Source organism: Cryptomeria japonica, chromosome 7 (assembly GCF_030272615.1).
Source record: "Cryptomeria japonica chromosome 7, Sugi_1.0, whole genome shotgun sequence".
NCBI classification, from domain to species: domain Eukaryota; kingdom Viridiplantae; phylum Streptophyta; class Pinopsida; order Cupressales; family Cupressaceae; genus Cryptomeria; species Cryptomeria japonica.
This window is the reverse complement of record NC_081411.1, coordinates 526582467-526604804: the sequence shown is the minus strand read 5'-3', so window position 1 is coordinate 526604804 and position 22338 is coordinate 526582467. Positions and strand designations below refer to the sequence as shown.

The window sequence follows — 22338 nt, the reverse complement described above, 5'->3', positions numbered from 1 at the left end:
ACACCTCCAAAGGACATCCAAGGTCCCTCCGGACCAAAATGCAAGTAATAACCCAAGCTACCCACTGGTGCCGCAGCAATATGTAAACCAAGGCCCACCTCAGAAAGCATAGGCTCCCCTTAAAGCGCAGGCCTTCCCAAACGTGCAATTTGTTGTCCCCAACCAAAATACAAGGCCTCAACCATCTCAAGCAAATCAGCTCTCCGATAAGTCAGAAATCAATAGGCTGGGCCAATTGGTCGCAGAAGAGTTCAAGAAGGTCAAAGTTAGTCTGTCGCTTGCGGAACTAATGAAGGTTGCTGAGGTAAGAGATGCAGTATTGGGCAGCCTTAGGGAAGGTTCGCCAATCCATATAAAACGAGGTGATGAGAACTCAGGACAAAAAGCTCCACCAAAGCAACTTGTGAAAATCAACAATGAAACAAGAGAAAGAGGACCAGCGAATGCTAGAGGTGCGACAGTGAACTATGTGGCACAAGTGGATTCTCCAGTCGATCAGTCCATGGGGACTGGTTTTGAAGTCAAAGCTCGGGGAAAGGCTCAAGATAGTCCAATGACAAAACGATATAACCCCGATAGAGCCTACCATTAATCTGTTTACAGAAAAGCTGGAACCCCCACCTTTCTTGTTGACGCTTCAGATTTTTGGTAAAAATCTTCATAACTTCCTTATAGACTTAGGAGCTTCAGCTAATGTTATGCCTCTATCTGTATGCAATGCTTTAGGCCTAACTCCCACTTAGACCAACAGGAAAGTAACACAGTTAGACAAATCTGAAGTAAATGTGGTGGGTGAATTAAACAATATCCATATGCAGTTGGCAGCGGATCCATGCATCCAAATGTACATTGGCATCCAAGTGGTGGACATTCTTGGGGCATATGGTATGCTCCTAAGCAGAGATTGGACCTGCATCCTCAATGGATGGTTGCACTCAAGCTTTACCTACATGTGGATGCCATGGAGGGGAGTGGCAAACCAGATCCGAATTGAGTTTGAACCCAGGCTTAAGCTGATGATTACGGAATATAATCAGACTAATGAGACTCTCTTTTTGCAAACAGATATGGGAACCTATAGACCTTATATGAACCCAACCAATGAAGTTTTATTGGTTCAATGTTCAGGACCAGTCCCAAGTTTAGAGAAAATCACGGAGGAAGCTGAAATGCAAAATGAACTTGATGATGTTTTTTCATCAATAGGAGAAAATGAGTTGTTCAACAACTTCAGAAACTTTTTCTACAAATGTGCAGAACAAGCGCAGCACTTGAATCGCGGAAATTTCGTTGAAGACCTGCTTCTACCTAATTGGTGTAGAGTTCATAGTGTCGCCCATTCTAAAATTACATGCTCGTTGTGTGGAACGGCATTGAATCAAGTATGCCAAAGACACCCGGAGGTACTAAGAACTCATGTGCAGAGACAAGAATGCATTGCTCCACCTACAAGCCCAAAAAGAGAGATCCCCAGACATAAAAGCGATGAAGTGTAGAAACTAGAAACTCAAACCTGCAATATGGGGGATCCGAATCAGGCTTGGACGTTAAGGTTTGATGGTGCAAAATCCAAGCGAGGAGTCGGGGCAGGAATAGAATTGATAAGCCCCAATGGTGAAACTTATTTGGCCGCCTACAGATTGCAATTCCATTGCACCAACAATGTGGCAGAGTATGAATCTTCGGTTCATGGACTGTTGTTGGCCATTAAAAAAGGAGCACAGATATTGCACTGCTTTGGAGATTCAGAAGTAGTGGTTAGACAAGTTAGGATCCAATACACATGTCATGACAAAAGGTTAAATTGTTATTGCAACCGTGTCTGGGACATAATAGAAAATTTTGATGCCTTCAACATCAAGACTATTTTCTGACCGCAAAACCAGGTTGTTGACTCATTGGCACAAGCTACAAGCTCCTTAGAACCACTGTCAATGTAGAGTTTAAAGAAGTTCACGGTTGAGTTGACATCAGTCCCTTCTATTCCGGATAATGTCACCAATTTTCAAGTGTTCAATGATGACAGGCACATTATCGACTTCATCACAAGTTCAGATGTATTCACAACACAAATTATTGATGAAGAAGAACCTCAAGAGGCTGAAATCGACATCGAAGGTGTCCTAAATCACAAAACGAACAATATTCCTAGAGGGATGGTGCAACTTGAAAGGATCTTTGATTGGGATCAGCTCAAGTCTCGCAAGGAAGGTGATTCCGAAGGAGGCATATGTGACAAGATCAACATTGGCACGATAGATAATCAGAAGAGCGTTCTAATTGGAAAAGTATGTACAACCCAAGAAAGGGATGAAATTCTTAAAAATAAGGGAATTTCCAGATATTATTGCTTGGGGGTATGAAGACCTGAAGACTTATGATACCTCAATCATAACGCACACTATACCACTCAGGACGGACTCAAAACCATTTAGGCAGAGGCAACGACCAGTAAATGCTCTTCTAGAGCCTCTGATTTATCAAGAAGTGAAGAAGCTACTGGCTGCCTGTATTATCTTTCCAGTAAGGCATTCTACCTGGGTAGCCAACCTAGTTCCTGTAAGGAAAAGAACGGTGAAATCTGATTGTGCGTAGACTTCCGCAATTTGAATAGGGCATCGGAAAAAGATAACTACCCACTACCCTCGTTAGAATCAAAGCTAAATTGCAGATCAACCTTCCCACGAGCAAGGAGTTGAAATCATATTTCGGGAAGATAAATTTTGTTAGAAAATTTATAACTAGATTTGCTGAGATAGTCTGCCCCCTCAATGACATGCTCAAGAAAGATTCCACGATAGAATGGACCCCAGTGACCAAAAGAGATTTTGAAGAGATCAAACAAGCTATCGTCCAGGCACCAATTTTGGTAAGCTCGGATTATCTACGGCCATTCTACATCTATTATTTTGCTTCTGAGCATACTTGCGCAGCAATTCTAACTCAGTGGAAGGAAGAAGAAGGAGAACACCCGATAGCATTCATAACTACCCCATTGAAGGATACAGAGCTGAGGTACCCCAATGTAGAAAAGCAGGCCTATGTGCTGGTTAAGGCCATCAAGAAATTCTGGCACTACATCTTAAGGAGTAAGATGCATGCCATAGTGCTAGATGTTGCTATGAAAACGCTGTTTATGCGGAATGAGATGGGAGAAAGGAGAGGTAAATGGGTGACCATCATCCAAGAATATGATATTGAGATCCAACCCATGAAGTTAGTTAGAGGTCAAGCTTTAACACAGACCCTTGCATCAGAATGCTCAGGAATTGTCCATCAACAATACTTACTTGAACAAGTCTCACCCGATGAATGGTATGATGACTTCACTTTCTATTTGCTCAATCAAAGATGTCCATCACACCTCAATCCAGTGCAGAAAAGAGCTCTAAGGATGAAAAGCAACCGCTTTATGCTGCAAGGACTTGTCCTGTACCGAAAGAACCATGAGGGGATTTACCTAAGGTGCATAAATCGAGAGGAAGAAAAGCATATCATGGAGCAGTTCCACACTAAGTACGGAACTGGATATGGATCCGGCTTGGCAACAGCCCACTAGATATTGAGAGCAGGCTATTATTGGCCTACCTTATTCAAAGACACCCATGAACACATGAAGACCTGTCACATTTGCCAAGTAGCAGCAACCAAGAAGCGAACCCCAACAATGTTGTTGTAGCCAGTCGTGGAGGTGAAACCATTCGCTCAATGGGCACTCAACTTTATCGGTATGATCAATCCACCTTCCTCTACACAACACAGGTACATTCTAACCGCTTCCGATTACTATACGAGGTGGTCTGAGGCTCAATCTTAAAAACAATGCAATGCAGATGCTGTTATTAAATTTCTAGAAGAAAATATTATTACATGCTTTGGTTGTCCGCATGCTTTAGTCTGTGATAATGGGCCTGCATTTGCATCATTAAAATTTTCTAACTGGGCTTTTGATTACGGGATAACGTTAAAATTTTCATCTAACTACCATCCCCAAGGAAACGGTCTAGCTGAGTCCACCAATAAGAACCTGCTACAAGTTATCAAAAAACTGCTTGATAAAAATCCAAAAGATTGGCACACCCAACTCAGGTTCGCCCTTTGGGCAGACCGCACAAGACTTAAGTCAGCCATTGGAATGTCACCATATCACTTGGTCTACGGACTTGACCCCATTTTTCTCGTACAACTGAGAATTCCAACCTTGCAGTTCATGCAAGAGTATCTAGGGATTGATAACAATGTCGAAGCCAGGCTATCTCAATTGTTACATTTAGACGAGAAGAGAGACAACGCCATTAACAACTTTTCCAAGCATCAGGAGGTGGTCAAACACTAGTTTGACAGAAGAGCAAAGGTGAAAGCCTTTCATATCTCGGACGTCGTCCTTTGCTTGGATAAGGCACATGAGTGGAAAGGAGAGCATGAGAAATTCGATAATCTGTGGCTCGGTCCTTTCCAGATTTTTGAAATCCTGGGAGAAAATGCATTTCGACTGAAGACCCTAACAGGTGAGGATGTTCCCTTGCCTTTGAACGGTCAATTTCTTAAGCATTACTTCCAACCTTAGGTTTCTTTTGAAGCCTTTCTTGTGAATAGTAGAGTAATCTTTCCGTTTTCCTGCTTTAGTTTAGTTTGCTTTCTGTTTAAATTTAGGTTTGTTTTTGAAGGTTGGTCTTCTGTCATTTTGAAGGGAGAGTTTGTGTTCGTTGTACGGCATTGGTGTACAAGGTCAGAGTTTCGTGACCTACCACTTCTTTGATCTTAGCTTTGGTAAGACTCTTGATCACCGGAGCGCCCCGTAGGGAGGTCGAATCGATCTAGATGACCTTTCACTTCCAAATCTTGTTTCTCATCAAAATTCATCCTTGACATCATGATTACTGCACAAAACACTTAATGATTGCATTGAATGAGTTGCTCGTCGAAAGGACACTGTGTCAATGTCAAAATCTGAAGCTCTGCTCCAGCGACCACTGTTGTGCTCAATCCCACGTAGGCTTCATTGCTTACTGGTAAAAGTGAAAAGAAAGCAAATCAAAAGAAAGAAATCTGAAAAAACAACGAAATATCAAGAAATTTGGCAAAGGGAATGCAAACACCTCTACCACTATTGAAAAGAAAATCTACCAGAAACAGAGCAATCCTTGTGAGCTTACAGGCAATAACTCCATCGGGGCTATGAACGCTTGCTGGCAGCGGGGCTCTATCCAAGTTGCTTTTGGAGTATGAGTCTGCAAGGTAACTTGACATAGTGAAACATTGATGCTTCAATTCTTTCTAGGCTGGAATAAACCTCATTGCACACACTGGCTAATCCGATATCGCATGATTAAATTTGACTCGTAACATTTTTTAGCCTTGAAAGACTTTTCTTTATCCTTTCATCCAACCTGTGGTGGCTAACCAAAGATTATGGGTTTGATCCAAACTAACATCCTTGAAATGATTGGAAGCATTTCTCCAGCAGAGTCGCCATTTGTTGTGCCTTGCACACACTCCATGTCGCCGACAGGGGCCCCCTTTTTAGTTTGTTGGTCGTGTCCTCGCTGAGGTCCCTAGAAGCAAAAATTTGGTAGGTCCCGAGAGAGAGGATGCAACATTGAAGAGGTTGGAGTGTTAGGGAGGTGATCACCGCAATCCTGTTCCCAGAAGGAAGATGAATAAGGAGCCTTAAAGTAAAATCGCGAATATTGGCAAGGCAGAGGGACTGGTGAGCACATTATTTAAAATTTAGTCTCAGAATTTCAGCCTCTAAAGATAAATTCGGCCTAAAAGGCCAAAGTGGGAGACAAAAGGGGAAAATTGGCCTCAAAGGCCAAATTGCGAGATATAAGGACGTTTTTCCTAGGCCAAAAATCCAAGTCAAGTCCCTTTCCAAGCCAAAATTGGCCTAAATGGCCAAAATGAGAGCTCCATTTACCAACATCGGCTTCTAAGGCCAAAGTGCAAAGTCATAAAACTCAAAAATCGGCCTAATTGTCTGAATTGCAAGGCTAAAACTCAAAAATCGTCCTAGTGATCCGATTTGCAAGGATGAGAATTCAGAGATCAGCCCAACACGCCAAAATAAGAAGCCCGAAATTCAAATCAATAAAGGTGAAAATCGTGCAAAAAACACTCAGGGGCCGATTTTCAGAGTCATTAATTCAAATTCACAAAATTGCCTTTTGTGCCAAAAGTAAAAAGCTCGCAAAAGTTTCTTTTAGGCCGAAACAAGTTAAATTTGCGAAAAGGTGAGCTTTCAGCCGAAAATGGAGACAAAGTTCAAATCTCGCAAAGTAGGCTATTAAACCGAAAAGGGATATCATGTAAAAATCACACAAAGTCTCCTTTTTCTCCAAATCGCGCAATATCGGTTTTTTAGTCGAAAAAGAAAGAGAGCCTAAAATAACGCACTTCGTATCGAAGCTCGAAGTTTGAAGGGCATTCTAATAAATTCGCGCGAGTTCATTCAAGGAGTTTAATGTTGCGCGTTCCCCCTCAATCTGCAGAAGAGATTAAACTTCTTGATCGCGCCATTTTATCCAAATGAGCATAGAAATCGCATTGTGAATGTTTAGGAGCCCAAATCGCGTGGGGGGGGTTTTCTTTTGAACTAAAAAGTATTTCAATCCCCAAATCGCACATCTTAGGCCTTAAGACCGAAATTCAAACTCAAAACCCTCAAAATCAGCTTCTTAGCCGAAATCAAAATCAAGAGAAAAATCACACAAGCGACTTGCTGAAGGTCACAAAGATTTAAAACTCGCGGATCAGGCTTTAGGGCCAGAACAAAAGAAAAGAATCAAAATCACAAAGAGTTTTGTAGGCTAAAAGGAAGCATTTCAGTCTCCGAATCCCGCAAAGGAATGTGAGAAGCCGAAATAAGCAAGGGCATTTTCAATCGCCCATTCCCACCTAAGAAGCCAAGAAGTTCAAATTAAAAGGAAATCTCGCATTTCAGCCTAGAAGCCCGAAATTTATGAGGGCATTGAAATAAAATCTTCACTCCAAAATCGCACATATCATCTCATAGGTCGACCACGGGAGGAGTCCAAATCGCAGTATACAGCTTCAATCCGCGCCATCTCCTCATTTGAGCCAAAAATCTCCAAAGCATAGTCACGCGATACAGGGTTTATCAAGCCGAGGAGAAGCAAGGAAGGTCAAAATCACATTCTGAAGGTAGAAAATTCAGAGATCAAGGTCAAGACGCCCTCCAAAATCGTGCATTCTTAGCCAGATAGCCGATTTCTTTCCCCAAGAGAAGGGACACCCAAGACAAGCTCATCACTGCCAAGTAAGTTTGAATTCCTCCTTTGAAATGATTTGAGGCGTGCAAAGTGATCATTTTTGAAACGTAGGGTTTAATAATGCAAGGTAAATTTCAAATTAGTTTTGAGAACTTAGCACCCAAGCAACAACATTTAACTACAAACTATCAAAATCAGCCCTCTAGCCAAAAATTCAAACTTAGGCAAATTCAGACAATTTTGGTCCAAAATCTGCAAACATGGAGTCCTCTTTTCGAAACGCATATTCAAAACAATCAGCGCACAATCATTGAAAATTTAAGTGCTGAGTCACACCAACCGTAGCATTTGCAACTTTTGTCGTCAGCAGCATAAAGTGCAACGTTTTGAGAATTTGCTCAACAATTAACTAAACAGACCAATCTTCAAATCCAGATTACACTTAATCCCCAGGGTAGAATTATAATTGTTTAAAAACCCTGGTTTTTTTTTTAAAATATACTAAGGCCGTCTTTTGGCACTGCTAACCCATATTTTCGCATTAAGGCCTGTCTCGTAATGGTTACCTTGCTTAGCCGAGTCGTGGGACTTCCACACTCCAACCTATTTGAAGAGTGGATGTTCTACTTTACCGAGCAAGTCTTCGCTGGGAAGGCTAGGTTTGACTGGGCTCAAATCATCAGCGATAACATTTATACACGGTTGGTTGAGCTCGAGGAGAAAAAGTATTTCGCCATGACCTCCTACTTGGTCTATATGTTTGCTCGGCATCAGCCGCTACCAAGATTGATCAAAAGAGGTGAGATTGGGAACGAGACAAATCAAGTGAAAGTATGCGACTGCTACCCTCAATTGCATTACTATGACGTCACTCAAAGAGAAAAGATCAACATTGCATATGCGATTGGTCAGTATGAGCGTATAAATGATGCTTTTACAATGCGCATGGTCAAGTTAATGCAAGGAGGGTTACACATAAGATTATCAAAGTAGGCTACTACCCTGATCCGGAAGTACGGTGCATTGTTCATTCAGTTCCCTAGATTCACCTACATCAGAATATCAAGCTTTGAGGGAACACCGTATCGGCTTCCCCATTACCCATCAGATAGATTAGTCCTCATGGAGGTTGCAAGGCAGGCGCACCCAGCAAGCAGCATACTCAGAGACAAAAAATAGTCGGGATTCACCTTCCCTATGATCATAGGTAACCTTGATGTGCACTTCAAAAATTTGGTACAAGCCAAGGAATCATTCGACAAACTGGCATCCTATTGCTTACAAGAGCACTTCCCTAAGAAATGCTTTGATCTTACTGAATTGGGAAAGAAGGCCTACGGCAGACATTATAGGGCCAAGCAATCAATTGAGGACTACTGGAGCAAGTGTTCAGATGACTTTGAAGTCCGCGGGCGGGAACATTCAAGGTTAAGTGTTCAACAAATGCGACTTTATGAGTACCACCAAGTCCCGGATCAGGTGACAGACTATGGGAATTGCTTGCAAGTCCAGGGGTTTGGGGCAGTCAAGGACCTTCCACCAGCCATCGATTGGGCTCAAGACCCAATCACGGACTTTGAAGCCGTCATGGAGGGCCCAAGAAGATATACAGACTACTGGCTATCCCAATAGATAGAGAGGCCAACCCATGAGGGAACCCAATTTACATATAATATGATGGGTAGTCTGGATTCCCAGTCTTCAAAAGACGAAGGGACATCAAGCATGCCAAAAGAGAAAGTTGAGAAACCTGAAAAAAAGAGAAAGAAGGCAAGAGCCAATAGGGGAACTCGGACATCAAAAAGGACAAGAAGAGAAAAGATGCCGATCAGGAGGCTAGAGGTTACTACCTCATCCAAGGACCCCAGTTCAAAGGATGATGTGGTTGAACTTGATCACCTACCAACTCCACCTTCACAGGATGATCCTATTGCATCAGAAAAAAATGATCCGCAAATACAAAGTCAGCAAGAAATGGAGGCAAGGATCATTGGTTTGGATAGACTTGATAATCAGGTCAAGGAAGGAGAGATTGCACCTGATCAAGGAGCTGACAAACAAGAACCCACAAGGGAGCAAACATGAGTTGCAGCAAGAGGAAGGCGGCAACAAGGATGACACCACGGTTGAGGGAGAAAGAGAAGAAGATAGAACCCAAGAACCCAATAGAACTGAGAAGCAGCCACTACTGGAGGATACCCAGCAGTTGCTCAGTGAGGTGGGAGAAAACTCAACCGTGAGTAAAGGATTGGATACTGCACCCATTCCTCCTGTGTTTGATTAGTTGCAGATAGGCAGTGAATCGGCTGGGGCATCCAAAGAGAAGAGTGGGGATTTGGTAGTCACGTCTAGACAGACCATCCCTCATGACTGGTTAATAGCTCGTGCACAGCGGAAAGCGACTGTCAAGTCACCAATTAACCTAGAGGATATCTTCTCTCGGATAGGAGAAATAAAAGCTAAAGGAAAGAAAAAGCCAAAAACTTACTCCAGGATTACCAAGGATGAGCAAAGGAATCAGACGATTCATATCGCTGCACCACCTGCAGACAAACCGAAAGATCAGGTTGCATTGGCTGACTATAGCATCACGTCCATCCCAATAGGGCGAGCAACCAAAGAGAAGGAGAGGGAAGAATTCAAGGATTCTGTGCAGAATGTGCTCAAACAGCTAGATGAAATAACTGCTTAAAGGGATATGTACCGAGCTCGTGCTGAGCAAGCCGAGGGATACATAGACCACCTGTTAAAACCGCTGCAACATACTGCTGAGTCCCACATTCCTTCATTGGCGTTGGCACAAAAGACTACAGCTGAATTCGAAGGGGTGCGTGACACCGCCAAGGCTGTCAGAAAGTGGATCCTGGACATTAAAAGAAAAGGAGAGAAAATCATTATCGATGTGCAAGAAATGGCCTACAACCGAGAGTCCATTCGCGTCAGGGTGTTTGAGGTAAAGAAAGAATGTTTCAATGTCCATGAGATGGTTGGTATAGTTTTGCCCATCACGAGGGCCCTATTTTGGACCTACACTCAGATTCCCACATTGCATACTATGCTAGATCCCCACGACATCAACACTTTCAAGGAGTGGTTCTGGATTGTCAACATGAAAAATGATATGAGGGACACCATAAACAAAGAGCAGGAGTGTGAGGATGCTTTGGATGGAATTGAGAGTGTTGGTAAAAAGATCCTCAACGCATTAGTTCCTAGTTGGAATAGTAACATGAAAGATAACGATGTCAAATCACGATGGGAGGATAAACTGAGAATTGATAAAACCACGTACTCCACAGAGGACCAGGAATTTGCCGATGAGATGCATGCAGACATACTGGGTTTTGAGGCTCGTCAGTCGGTTTGGAGCGAAGAGATGAAGAATGTGGATCGCCACCGAGAGGGTATGCAGTATAAAATACGTAACTCTCCTATGCCTCCCAACAAGGAATTGTTCCAATTGTGCATAAGAGTCCAGGATTATGTTCGGGTAAAACATGCAGCAGGTCGAGACATCTGGAAAGACAAATTGTAGGGGGAAGTTGAATTTTTGGAGAAAGTGTTTGCCATAGGGAAAGAAAAAGTGCTTTCTTAAAACGTATTTGTTTCTCTTAAATTTTAAATGCACTTTTTCAGGATAAAGTTTCTTTCCAACTACCCAAAGTCATTGCAGATTTCGAGCTCCGTGCAAGTGCACTTTTTGGGGAGCAGCTTTATGTTGGGTAGTTGGTAGTTATTAGTTAGTTGATAGTTGGTGGAGGATATTTTGTTCCTCATTAATAGGTATGGGCAGCCATATTTTGTAAGATGAATCTGGGCCACTTGTAAAAATAGATCTTGGCCATTCATCTATTTTTGAAAATCTATATAAGGGATGGTTTCTCCCTTATTTTGTAAGAAGTTTAAGATTGTTGCTGAAACTCTGGAGAAATTTATGCAGAATTAATGGATATTAACTAGCTTACCGGGTTCGCCTCCACAACCCCCTGGTTCGGGTCCAGTACGGTCCGGGTCCCTGGTTCGGGTCCGATCCGGCCTTGGTTTGACTAGGGTTCGAATTTCCCAGAGGGGGTTTGACCTGGTTCGAACCCGGGTGGACCAAGATCGAACCAGGTTGAACCCGAGCAGACCCAGATCAAACCCGGACGGCGGGGTGGCCCAAAACGAGTTTTTTTATGCAAAATTTAAATTTTTTTTAAATCCGCCATGTAAAGGGTCAATTTTATACCCTAAAAGTAACTTCTAAACCATAATCTTGGCTCATTTCTCCTCATTTGTGTTGCAAACAAAAGTTTTTTGACAGCAGGTTAAAGAAAGGGTGAACAAAGTTTGGCTTCCAAGATCAAATACGAGGAGTTGAAGACTGATTTTTGAAGCTTCAACAAGTGTTGCAACATCATTTCCATGCATTTGCGAGCTCCCATTGGCTACAAGAGGTAGGTTTTTTAACATTTTTTTCCAATTGTTTTTGAATCACAAATTGTCAAACATGAAACATTAATTGTTTTTCATTATTTTGTTTTGTTTTTTAATATGTTTATGTTATTTCTTGCCATAGGAACTAGAATGGCATCTACCTCTTCCTCCGTTGGCAATGAACAAACAATTACAAAACAAAGAAATGATCTGAATTCTCCCTTATGGAAGTACGTTGACATTTTAAACCAACTTCTAGGATGTGGGGGATTCTGTTGGAGATGCCAAGGATGTGGTATTGAACGTAATAGTTCATATTATTGGGTGGCAGGCCATTTGTGTGGAATAAAAGGAAGAGGCATCAAAAATTGCCCTGGAAAAGATGGTAAATCTATACCAGATGAGACAGTGATGAAATATTTTAAGGAGCATGAGGAGGCAGAAGAGAGAGAAGCCCGTAGATTGAATCAAACCGCAGCAAAGAAAACAAGGGGAATGCAAGCCCCATCCAATCCCGATGTTGTAGTACAAGACCACCCCTTCTTTTCCACAAATGAACCACCCTTGACACGCAAAAGAACAAAGGGCCCTTTAGAAACCGCATTTCAAAATGAGAGTAGAGACATTGCTGACCAAGATATAGAAAGGTGCATTTGTGCAAATGGGTTGGCTTTCAATGTTGTTCGCTCCCCATATTGGAAGCAAATGATAAAAAGTGTTAATGAAGCTCCAAGAGGGTATAAGGGCCCAAGTTATGAGAAAGTACGTGGAACATTATTGGACAAAGAGGTGAAGAGGGTTGAAGATGCATTGAAACCCATAAGGGATTCATGGGCTGAGACAGGTGTAACAATTGTTTCAGATGGGTGGAAAGATGCTAAAAATTGTCCATTGATCAATGTCATAGAGGTGTCCCCTAAAGGGGCAATGTTTTTGAAAGTTGTGGATTGTGAGGGCCAAGTAAAAGATGGCCAATTTATTGCAGAAATTCTCATCTCCGCCATTGAGTCAGTGGGACCCCGCAATGTTGTCCAAGTCATAACGGACAATGCAAGAAATTGTAGAGCTGTTGGTTTGTTGGTTGAGGAACGCTATGATCACATCTTTTGGACACCTTGTGCGGTCCATTCATTCAATCTTATGCTACAAAGGATTGGGACTAAAATAAAATGGATTAGAAATGTGTATGCAGAGGCTGAGGACATCCAAATGTTCATCACAAACCACCACATGTCTCAAGGGATTTTTAGATCCTTTTCGAATTTGGAGCTATTGAAGGCAAGTGAAATAGTAATTTAATTTTACATTTTCTGATTTTTCTAATTTCAATGTTCATAATATCATTGTGTAAGCTATATTGTGTATTCTTCTTTAAAATTTGGCTTTATTTTTTAATCATTTTGGCATTAATTTGTGTTATAGGTTGCTCACACCCGTTTTGCATCAAACACAATCGTCTTAAGACGACTTGTGAAAGTTAGAGTGGCACTATGCAATATGGTGATCAGCAACAATTGGACTGTATGGAAGCAAAGTAGCAGTGGGAGGGCAGAAAAAATTGGGGAGAGAATATTGAATGAGAAATGGTGGGATCTTGTTACATATCTCCTAAGTATCACTGAGCCCATTATGAGTATGATTCGCTATACCGACATGGATAGGCTTTGCATTGGTGAGATTTATGATGGCATTGACTCAATGCTTGAAAAAATAAAGTTCACTATAAATGCAAAAGAGAATGACCCCGAGGAGAAATTCTTCAAAGAAGTGAAAGCAATTATTGTAGAAAGGTGGAATAAGATGACCACTCCTTTCCATCTTCTTGCCTATGCCTTGACACCAAAGTACTATAGCAATCAGTTTCTTGATAAACCAGGAAGGATTCCACCATGGAGAGATCTAGAAGTATCTGATGGGTACAAGGCAGCATTTCTTAGACTATATCCTGATGATGATTTGCGAGATAGTGTTACAAATGAGTTCATAGAATTCGCAAATGGGAATGGTCTAAGTGTTGAGGCACTTCGTCATAGATCCAAGAAGGATGCTCATAGTTGGTGGTACTTCCATGGTGCATGCTTCCAACACCTACAACCCCTCGCTGTAAAAGTTTTATCACAAGTAAGTTTAATTAATTAAAATTTATCACAAGTTTATTTATAGTTTACTTTGTCTTCATAGGTTGCTAGTAATTTTTAATTTTAATTTTATTAATGCATAACTTTAATTGTTTACTTTGACTTCATAGGTTGCTAGTTCATCTGCTTCAGAAAGAAATTGGAGCACATACTCTTTCATCCACTCAGTAAAGCGCAATAGGTTGCTATCAAAAAGAGCGAATAATTTAGTATATGTGTATTCAAACCTACGTCTTCTTTCACACAAACAACGTGACTACACACAAGGGGAAACGAAGATGTGGAATATAGAGCCAGAGCATACTGATTTGGATGCTCCCGCTTCTCAGCTTCTTGCATTGACACTTGATGACTTGGAGGGCGAGCAAACTTATAGTGCAAGTGCAAGTGGCGTTGGCTCATCTAATGTCAATGTCAATGATGAGGAGGAGGAGGAATTAGCTGATCCATTTGATGATTAAACTTTATATTGTTGAAAGTTGAAACAATGATACTTGAATATTTTGTCATTTTGATATTAAACTTGATGTATATGATGCTATTATGGTATGATCATGATGCTATGATTACAAGTTTATGTTTGTTTTGTTGTTTATAACTTTATATGATGCTATGTGACATGCTAATCTTAATTCATGCTTACAGGCTGCACAAATATTAAAATATATATATATATATATAAAAAAAATCACATGTTTTTGTACTAACGGACCCAAACGAACCCAAACCCCTTTTCAAAAATTTTCCATACCGGCGTACCGGTTCTTTGAACCCGAACCAGCAAGCTAGGATATTAAAGTTGTCTTGTTTCCTTGTGACTGCATGGTCTCCTTCTTCATCTTTTACTTTTCCTATTATGAATTTGAATTTCAGATGGTATTTTAGGATCATAGTTGATAGAAACCTTAGTGTTCATACCATTAAGGATTGAGTGATTGTCATTTCCTCTTGCTTGGTTAACCTGAACCAGTTTTATGCTCTTGTTTGGTTATTAAACATTAAATGAATGAATATTTGATTCTGTGTTTATGTTTAACGGCATGAAAATCCAAATCCCTTCAAAGATTGCACTAGATTTTACAGAATTGTGCTTTAATTAGCTGATAATATTTAATCTGGTTTTTTCAAGGTTGCTGTCTATTTTTCTAAACATGTTGTCTTAGGTAGATTAATTAGATATCCTCTCTCTTTCCCTTTCCTTTTTTCCTTTTTTCTATCAGATTGGAGTCTAAACAGAATTGTGTTAAAGTAAAATCTAATAGAATCAAAACCGTAGAGTCCTAGGGAACCCGTACGAACAGAACCGATTCTGCCTAACCGTAAGTCCCCTTTGTGTATCCAGCAAAGCACATCATACCGTTGAGTTATCCTACAATCATGATCTGACAACCAAAACATTGAGATCACGCCCAAATGATCAATCCAGACAGCATTACGGATCTCCTTATTTCAAGAGAGAATAGGATACTCAGCCAGTAAATTCTATTCTATGTTGGTCGGATAGAGTTGTAACGATACGCGACTTTAGACACGTCAACACCACCCAAATGCCTTCATCTTCTACATCAAAATATTGATTGGAATAACACTTATCCAAGATCGAGGACCTCATTTTCGTCTCACCTGGTGGCACGTATGATGTTCCTCCCTTCGCCACCATAGCCATCATCTCCCTATAATAAGGAGACCGTGTAACATGAAATGGGATGCCATTGGCAAAGACTTGCCAATGGATTCATCTATCTCATCTCTCAGCTACACATTAAACATATCAGCTATGAGGTTACTCTATGATGTCTGCAACTTGTGTTTCCCTGTCCCCTTAGCGGGCACGACACTAGAAGTGGAAGTGGATGGAGATCCAAACATCATTCCTCTCATCTATGAAGCATGAGAAGTATGTGGTGCATGCTGACTCTGCTGAAGGGCTGCCCTAGCAAACAAAGTAGTAGGGACTGAAAGATTTGTGTCATCTGGAATGCCCCAAAGCTTGTTAAACTCAATTTTGTGTTGTATATTTTTAGCTTCCTTCAAAAACTTACAATGATCCACACCTTTTCATGTCCAAAAAATAAAGTGTGCATTCACTCTAGTGATGCTACCAAACCATTCAACCCCACAAATATTGCACTTCCACTTCCTTGTTCCCCCACCTGAATGTGATTTGCCTTCTACTCTTGAAGCAAACTGTCTGAGAGGAGATTTGGGATCATAAGCACCCCTAGCATACTGTGCCAACAACTCTAAAGGGCAACCTGTACTAGCTGGTGCACTCACCATGGAACTAGATTGGGCTCCAGGATCAACCCCATGGTCTCCCCCCTCCTCCTCAGGTTCAAATTCTAAATCATGTTCACTATAAGAATGGATTTCCATCTCATCCTCAATCATGTCTTGGGAGCTCATTGTGAAAGTGACACTGCATTTCACAAAATAAAATCAGCCTAGTTTAACAAATTGAAATACAAATTTGAAATTTCAATTTTGAAAACAAAATTTACAATTTATAATTTTTCTTTATATTATTTAAAAATTAAAATTAAAATAATAAAAATTGATGTTGAATCTTGCCCTTAAGATTCAACATCAAATCTGATTTTGAGATGAAGAAGAAAAAAAAAAAAAGAATTGAAAAATGAAAATCATAAAATAAAACAAAAAAAAACAAGAAAAACCCTACCTTGTGCCTGAAAAATCTCTCCAAAAAGCAGAAGAATCCTCTTCCTCCTCTTCTTTTTGCGCCTCACTCCTATCACACTTGCAATCACTCTTTTCACACCTTCAATCAGACTTCTACAAGTTTTTCCTCCTCTTCAACTTGCTGGAAAAAAAATCAGTCATTCAAAACATGAGTGAAATCATCAAAAATGATGGTTTTGTGTTTTTTGGGGGGAAGGGGTGGGGCCCATGTCAAATTAGGGTTACCCCCCAACCCCCAAAAATCGAACTTTTTTTTTTAAATTTTAATTTCTTTTCTACATTTGACTTGGAGCCCTGCCCCTCGAGAAATGCCTAGCCGTCTCCCAAGGAGGCATGGAGACGTGGAGACATCTCCCAAGGAGACTTGGGGATGTCTCCATCTCCCCTTGGGAGATGCGGAGATGTTTCCCCGTCTCCAGTGAAGCACCGGTGGTGGTGGCGAGATGACACGAGACGTCACATCCCAGTTTCCCCGTCCCGGAAACATCCCCGTCTCCGAAACGTGACCCAAAAGGCTAGGAAACACGTTTTCGTGGAATGCTGACCAGAACTCAATGTGTTATTTTGTGTTATTTTATTTAACGTCATTGTTTGATTTGTGCAAAAATCTATTTTCTCTACCATCTTTTAACATCAACTCGATGCCTATATTAACAGTGTTGAACAAGTATCCATTTATGCTACCAACTTTATTTCACAACATGCATATGTTCTTATGTCCAGATTATTTTCCATCAAAATGAATATATTTTGATAAGGATTTATTTACCACCATAAGGACTGTAAAAAGGCAAAAATACGATCTATTTCATTTTGTGAAATGTCAAATATAAATGTTATGAGAGTAATTCAGAGATGGAATCCATCAATAAGTGATGTTGTCTCTAATAAGAACAAGAATTTATATATGTAATTTTCTCATTTTCCACAACTTATGTGCCTGCCTTGTTCTTTTGTTACCCTTCTCAATTACTTAAAATGTCTGTGTCTAACGATGCAGTTTCTTTTGCAGAATAAAGTGGAAAGAAGCTGCTGGAGAAAAAATAAAATTATCTTATGATACATCATACATGTTGAACATGATATAGTCAAAATTTCAAAGGACTAGAACTCACCATATATGCCAGCAGGAACTGCCCTTCCGTAACGTATAACATCACATTTCAACATGTCCATAAAAGTAAACTACAATCAGTAACTGAAATAAATGTAATAAGTATTGAAATCCAACGTACAAACATGAGAAGTATTGAAAGATAGGCAACACATTTTATATACTATTTGCTAACTTCCTAAAGGTATAACACATATGCAATGTTACAAAGGTTATTTTATGGGAATCTAAAAGATATAATAAGATCCACAATCCAATTTACATTGAAAAAAAATGGACAAAGAAAAGAAATATATTCAAAAGCGTTTAAACATACAAATTCCTTAAAAAGCATGCAGCTTAGCAAGAATGATTTGAAGAAACGATAAAGAAGAGTACCCAAACATCAAGCCAAGAAATAAGCTTTATCAGTAATGTGCTAAGTACAATCTAAGAGAATAAGATAGCTACATATTAGAGATTTGATTTACAATAAACTATTCAGTTATTGAATCAATACATAGCTGATCACAAAGAAATCCATTTGTTTCATCATAGATCCCTAATGATGGTGCTTTAGTGCTTCCCTCAAATCAGTACATACATTCCAAGGTTCCACTTGGCATGCACCTTTGTTGGCAATCAAATCAAATCCTAAAATAAAGTAGTTGTTACAATCTAACATGCTAATAACATGTTAATGAATTTCTAAATGTTTCGGGGTATTGATATGTCTCTAATCCAAGATTTTATGCTAACAACTCAAAATTAAATTAGTTTATGAACAAGAATCACAAAGTCTATTGTTGTCCTTATTTTTGAATTTTCAAAAATGTGACAACCCCTACAAATTTTTGCTCAAAATGTGTCATTTTTGTCTATAAGGCACGTTTTACGAGGTCCAAAACTCACATTTGTTAGTGTCAAATCATCATGGGTTGTCTTTGCCATCGTTGTCCAAGTTTTGGTGAGTTTTGGCCTTCATTTTCCTAGCTTTTTGTGCAATTTCGGGTTTAAAAGAAGTCACTGCAAGTTGGAGATTTTAGCTCTAAGGCACGCTTTTCGAGGCAAAATTCTTGCTCCTTTCTGAACTGGACTAACCTTCGGTTCATCCTTGATCCATGTTTCAAATTTCATCACGTTCTGAGTTCATTTGCTTGGTCTTTTCTTTAAAATCGGATTTTTGTTCTCTGGACTGCGAGTGGGAAATTTTCCTTCTTTTGCAAGTAAGGAGCCTTTTTGTTTTTAAGTTGTAGGAGTTTGTTCAAGCAATTACAAGTGAAAGTTTATTAAATATGTCTAACTTGTAACTTGTCTTTTCTTTTCCATTTCCCTTTTTGCCTTTTAAGTTCTTTTGTACGAACTTTTTGGTCATACTGCAAGTGAATTTAAAAATACAAGTTTATGAGAACTTGTAAGTTCTAAAATTTCCTACTTTCCTTTTATTTTTCTTTATTTTTAAACTTGTAATAGGGATTTTAAAACCCGATTACAAGTCTTTATGTGCTCTTTATGTTTTATGTTTTTGCCTCTCAAAAACCCGATTTTGGAGGTTTGCAAGGGAATATGTTTTAATGAAGCATGAAATCGGGTTTATAAAACCCGTTTGCATGTTTCTTCAAGGGTAGCGAACTTCTTGTTTTGGATCTCAACCTGAAATCTGATTGTCATGGGAGTGAGCCTTTGAATGCATATTAACGTGGTGGGTCTATGCTTTTCCATTTTTGTTGTTTTAGCTCCGCTTTCCTTGGCGCTTTGCCCACGCTTTCCGCCATATTGTGATGCGTATTGCATTCAACATTCAATGATAAGTGTTTGATGTCTTATGGGATTCTTCTACCTTGCCGTGCTTTGAGTTGAATGCAAAGCCGTTTTTCTTGCTACAAGAAATATCAACATGGTGGCTCCATCTATTTATAGAGCATTTCGGGTCATCCAAGTTTGCCATCATTGGTCAGAAACATTCTTTTCATCATTTAATTCATGTCAAAATCCCTATTCTCACTATTACATTCACCTTCATTCATTTTTCCCGTTCTAAGTCTACTTGCAATCGGAATTTTAAAACCCGATCGCAGTTGCGTCTTCACAAAAGTTTTTCCCTTCATTGCACTTGTAGTCAGCCTTCCAGAACCCGAAATTGTGTAATATCCCCCTTAATTTTTTTCAAATTATTTCAGTTTATAGTCAACACAAATACCCATTAAGGTTAGAAAATAAAACCCCAATATTGCTGAAAGTAACCTTTTCCACCTTTTGATCACCAAGAGCCCAATCTGAGAGGGTGAAAGCATACGGTGTTAAGGGGATCATTAGATGCAAGAAACTGAAATTGATTACAATACTTGGGTGGCAAGCTAGCCCCTTCCACTTTTTCAGTGGGATAATGAGAATATTGAAAAATCACTTGGCGGTAAACCAACCAAGGACAAGCTAGAAACTGAAATAGCAATCACTCAACTGCTTATCCAGCGGGAGGACTAGAAATGAAATTACAAATCAACTCTGCCGCTTATGCAGCGGGAGGACAGTATTACAATATTCAAAGTAGGCGGCAAAGCCAACCTCTTCCACTTATGTAGTGGGACTAAGAGAAATAATCCAATTAGATAGTTGTTAGTACTAATAACCAGCTTTACAATTCACAATATGGATTACAAATTAAGAGAAATCACTATTCCAAAGATAGGCGGCAAGGCTAGCCTCTTCCACTTTACAATGGGTCTAGGAAAGATCAATAGAAATTGTTGTTAGTACTACTACCAGCATTACAATATGAAACATAGAAGATAAGAATGAAGAACCAACAGCTGCAAACAATTACCAAGATCTTTCTCTCCACAACAAAGAACCCACACACCCTAAAACCAACTCTACACAAGAAGACACTCCAAATCGGAAAATCACTAAATCTGATATACTCCCAGCACGCTGAAAACACACAGACCAGCAACACCAAATCCCACTAAAACACTCACAACTCACCCAATTCGTAGCCAAATGACATGAAACTGAAAACATATGATCACTAGGAGGTAGGCAATCAATCCTAAGATGACAAAACATGGCAAAATGACCCCAATAATTTATGCACGCATCTCAAAGCACTCAGCCACATGGTACGACCAGCTAGGGTACAATTTTGCAAAAATAAAATCCCAAACACCATTTTAGACTCTACAAACTCACAAAAAGAATCGTCCAAACCACAAAGAGAGATAGAAGAAATACCCAGAACAAGAAGAATGACACACTAAGACCTGCAACCAAGAATCTACTTCAGCACACTTCGCGACCAGCAACAAGAACACATAGAAATCCACACAAATCTTCACCACATTGAGTCCAATCTGCTCCTCTGGATGAGAAACAATCATACATTCAGCTAGGTGCTATCTCTCAAATATGAAACTGAGGCACTAGGAGGTATGCATTCCTTGAAGTAAGAGTCTGACAGCATTTTGGCAGCACTTCGTTATCAAAGCAATAATGGATACCAAAAACAAGAGCCCAATACTCTTATTTATAACTTTTTGAAGATCCAAATTCAAATTCAACTCCCTCCAAATTGTCATGAATAGAAATGAAATTACATCCAATTTGGATGCCCAAGCAAAAATAATATTTGCCTTTATTTTAAATCATGTATTTTCTCCAAAGGGGACACTCACTTAACATAAGTCAAAAATAATTCTTAATTCTTCAAATCGACCCCCTCAAGGTAGCAAATATACTTTATGAAATATTCATAAAGTGAGATATGGCGTCCAAGGAAATGAAGTGAATTATTTCATAAATTAACATATTTCTTTCTAAGGCATCCATCATGCCTTAAAAATAATTCACTTGTAAAATATTTTTTCTCAAGCATAAATCACCCAAAATAAGCTCCAAAAATGTTGGAAGACAAACTGCTCAAACTGACCTGTTGGAAATAGCCATCTGAATTGGCCTGCTGAACATGTGCTAAAAATAGTGCTGCTAAAAATAAAACTTACTAAAAATAGCATACTGCTAAAAATAGTAAGTGTTTACAAAGTGATTTAAACCACATTCTGAGCAGTCGTCGCAACTTACTCAAAATAGTAAGTCCAGAAAGTCTTCGGATTTGTTTGCATGTCACACCATCACAAGGCTCTCTGAAAAGCCAGAAAAACCTAGAAAAATAAGTTGTCTTCGCCCCCACTTACTAAAAATAGTAAGTTTGGAAAAGTCTTCATATTCAGTTGCATGTCACACCATCGCGAAGCTCTCTGAAAACCCAGAAGGAATCCAAAATCAAAACTGTAAAACTCCAACATGCAAGCCACCAAAACTGTCAAAGCATCCTCCTAGAAAAGAGGAAACTCTAATTCTACCTCTGACTGACCAACGAGTCTCGGGATTAACAAAACGGTCCCCAAAACAAACTAGAGCGGAAAAGGGGACATTACAAATTGGTCCAAAATGCACTCAAAAACACTTGAAAATGAGTCTTAAAGGTCCAATGAAAGATCCCCAATCCAATTTTTACCAGGTCTGATCCAAAATTTGAGGTTATGTTCAATGTTTATCTGCTGATAAGTCTTTGGCCAGCGTATATTTGGATGGGTTTCATTGGTCTTTGTTTTTGTTTTTGGTTGGTTTTGAAGTTTATGCAAGATTTTTGAATATTACATAAAAGAGATTGCTGATTTAACATATCAAAATGCATAACACATAAGGAAGATAATCAAGAAACCTTCTTTTGCTTAAAAGAGCAATGAACATACCATTAACA

At 39.7% G+C, this 22338-nt stretch overlaps 1 protein-coding gene across 5 annotated transcripts in view; it reads right to left on the bottom strand.

Moving 5' to 3' along the window:
* The window catches only part of LOC131072404 (uncharacterized), a 190444-nt gene that overhangs the window by 78288 nt on the left and 89818 nt on the right, over positions 1 to 22338 (bottom strand). For 3 of the 5 annotated variants that reach the window (XM_058008544.2, XM_058008543.2, XM_058008542.2), the window contains exon 2: positions 17602 to 17619. In XM_058008544.2, coding sequence (XP_057864527.1) covers positions 17602 to 17619 — 18 coding nt within the window. Of the gene's footprint in view, positions 1 to 17601; positions 17625 to 22338 lie in introns of all 5 variants that reach the window. The other 2 variants (XM_059209374.1, XM_058008545.2) reach the window with 1 other exon arrangement.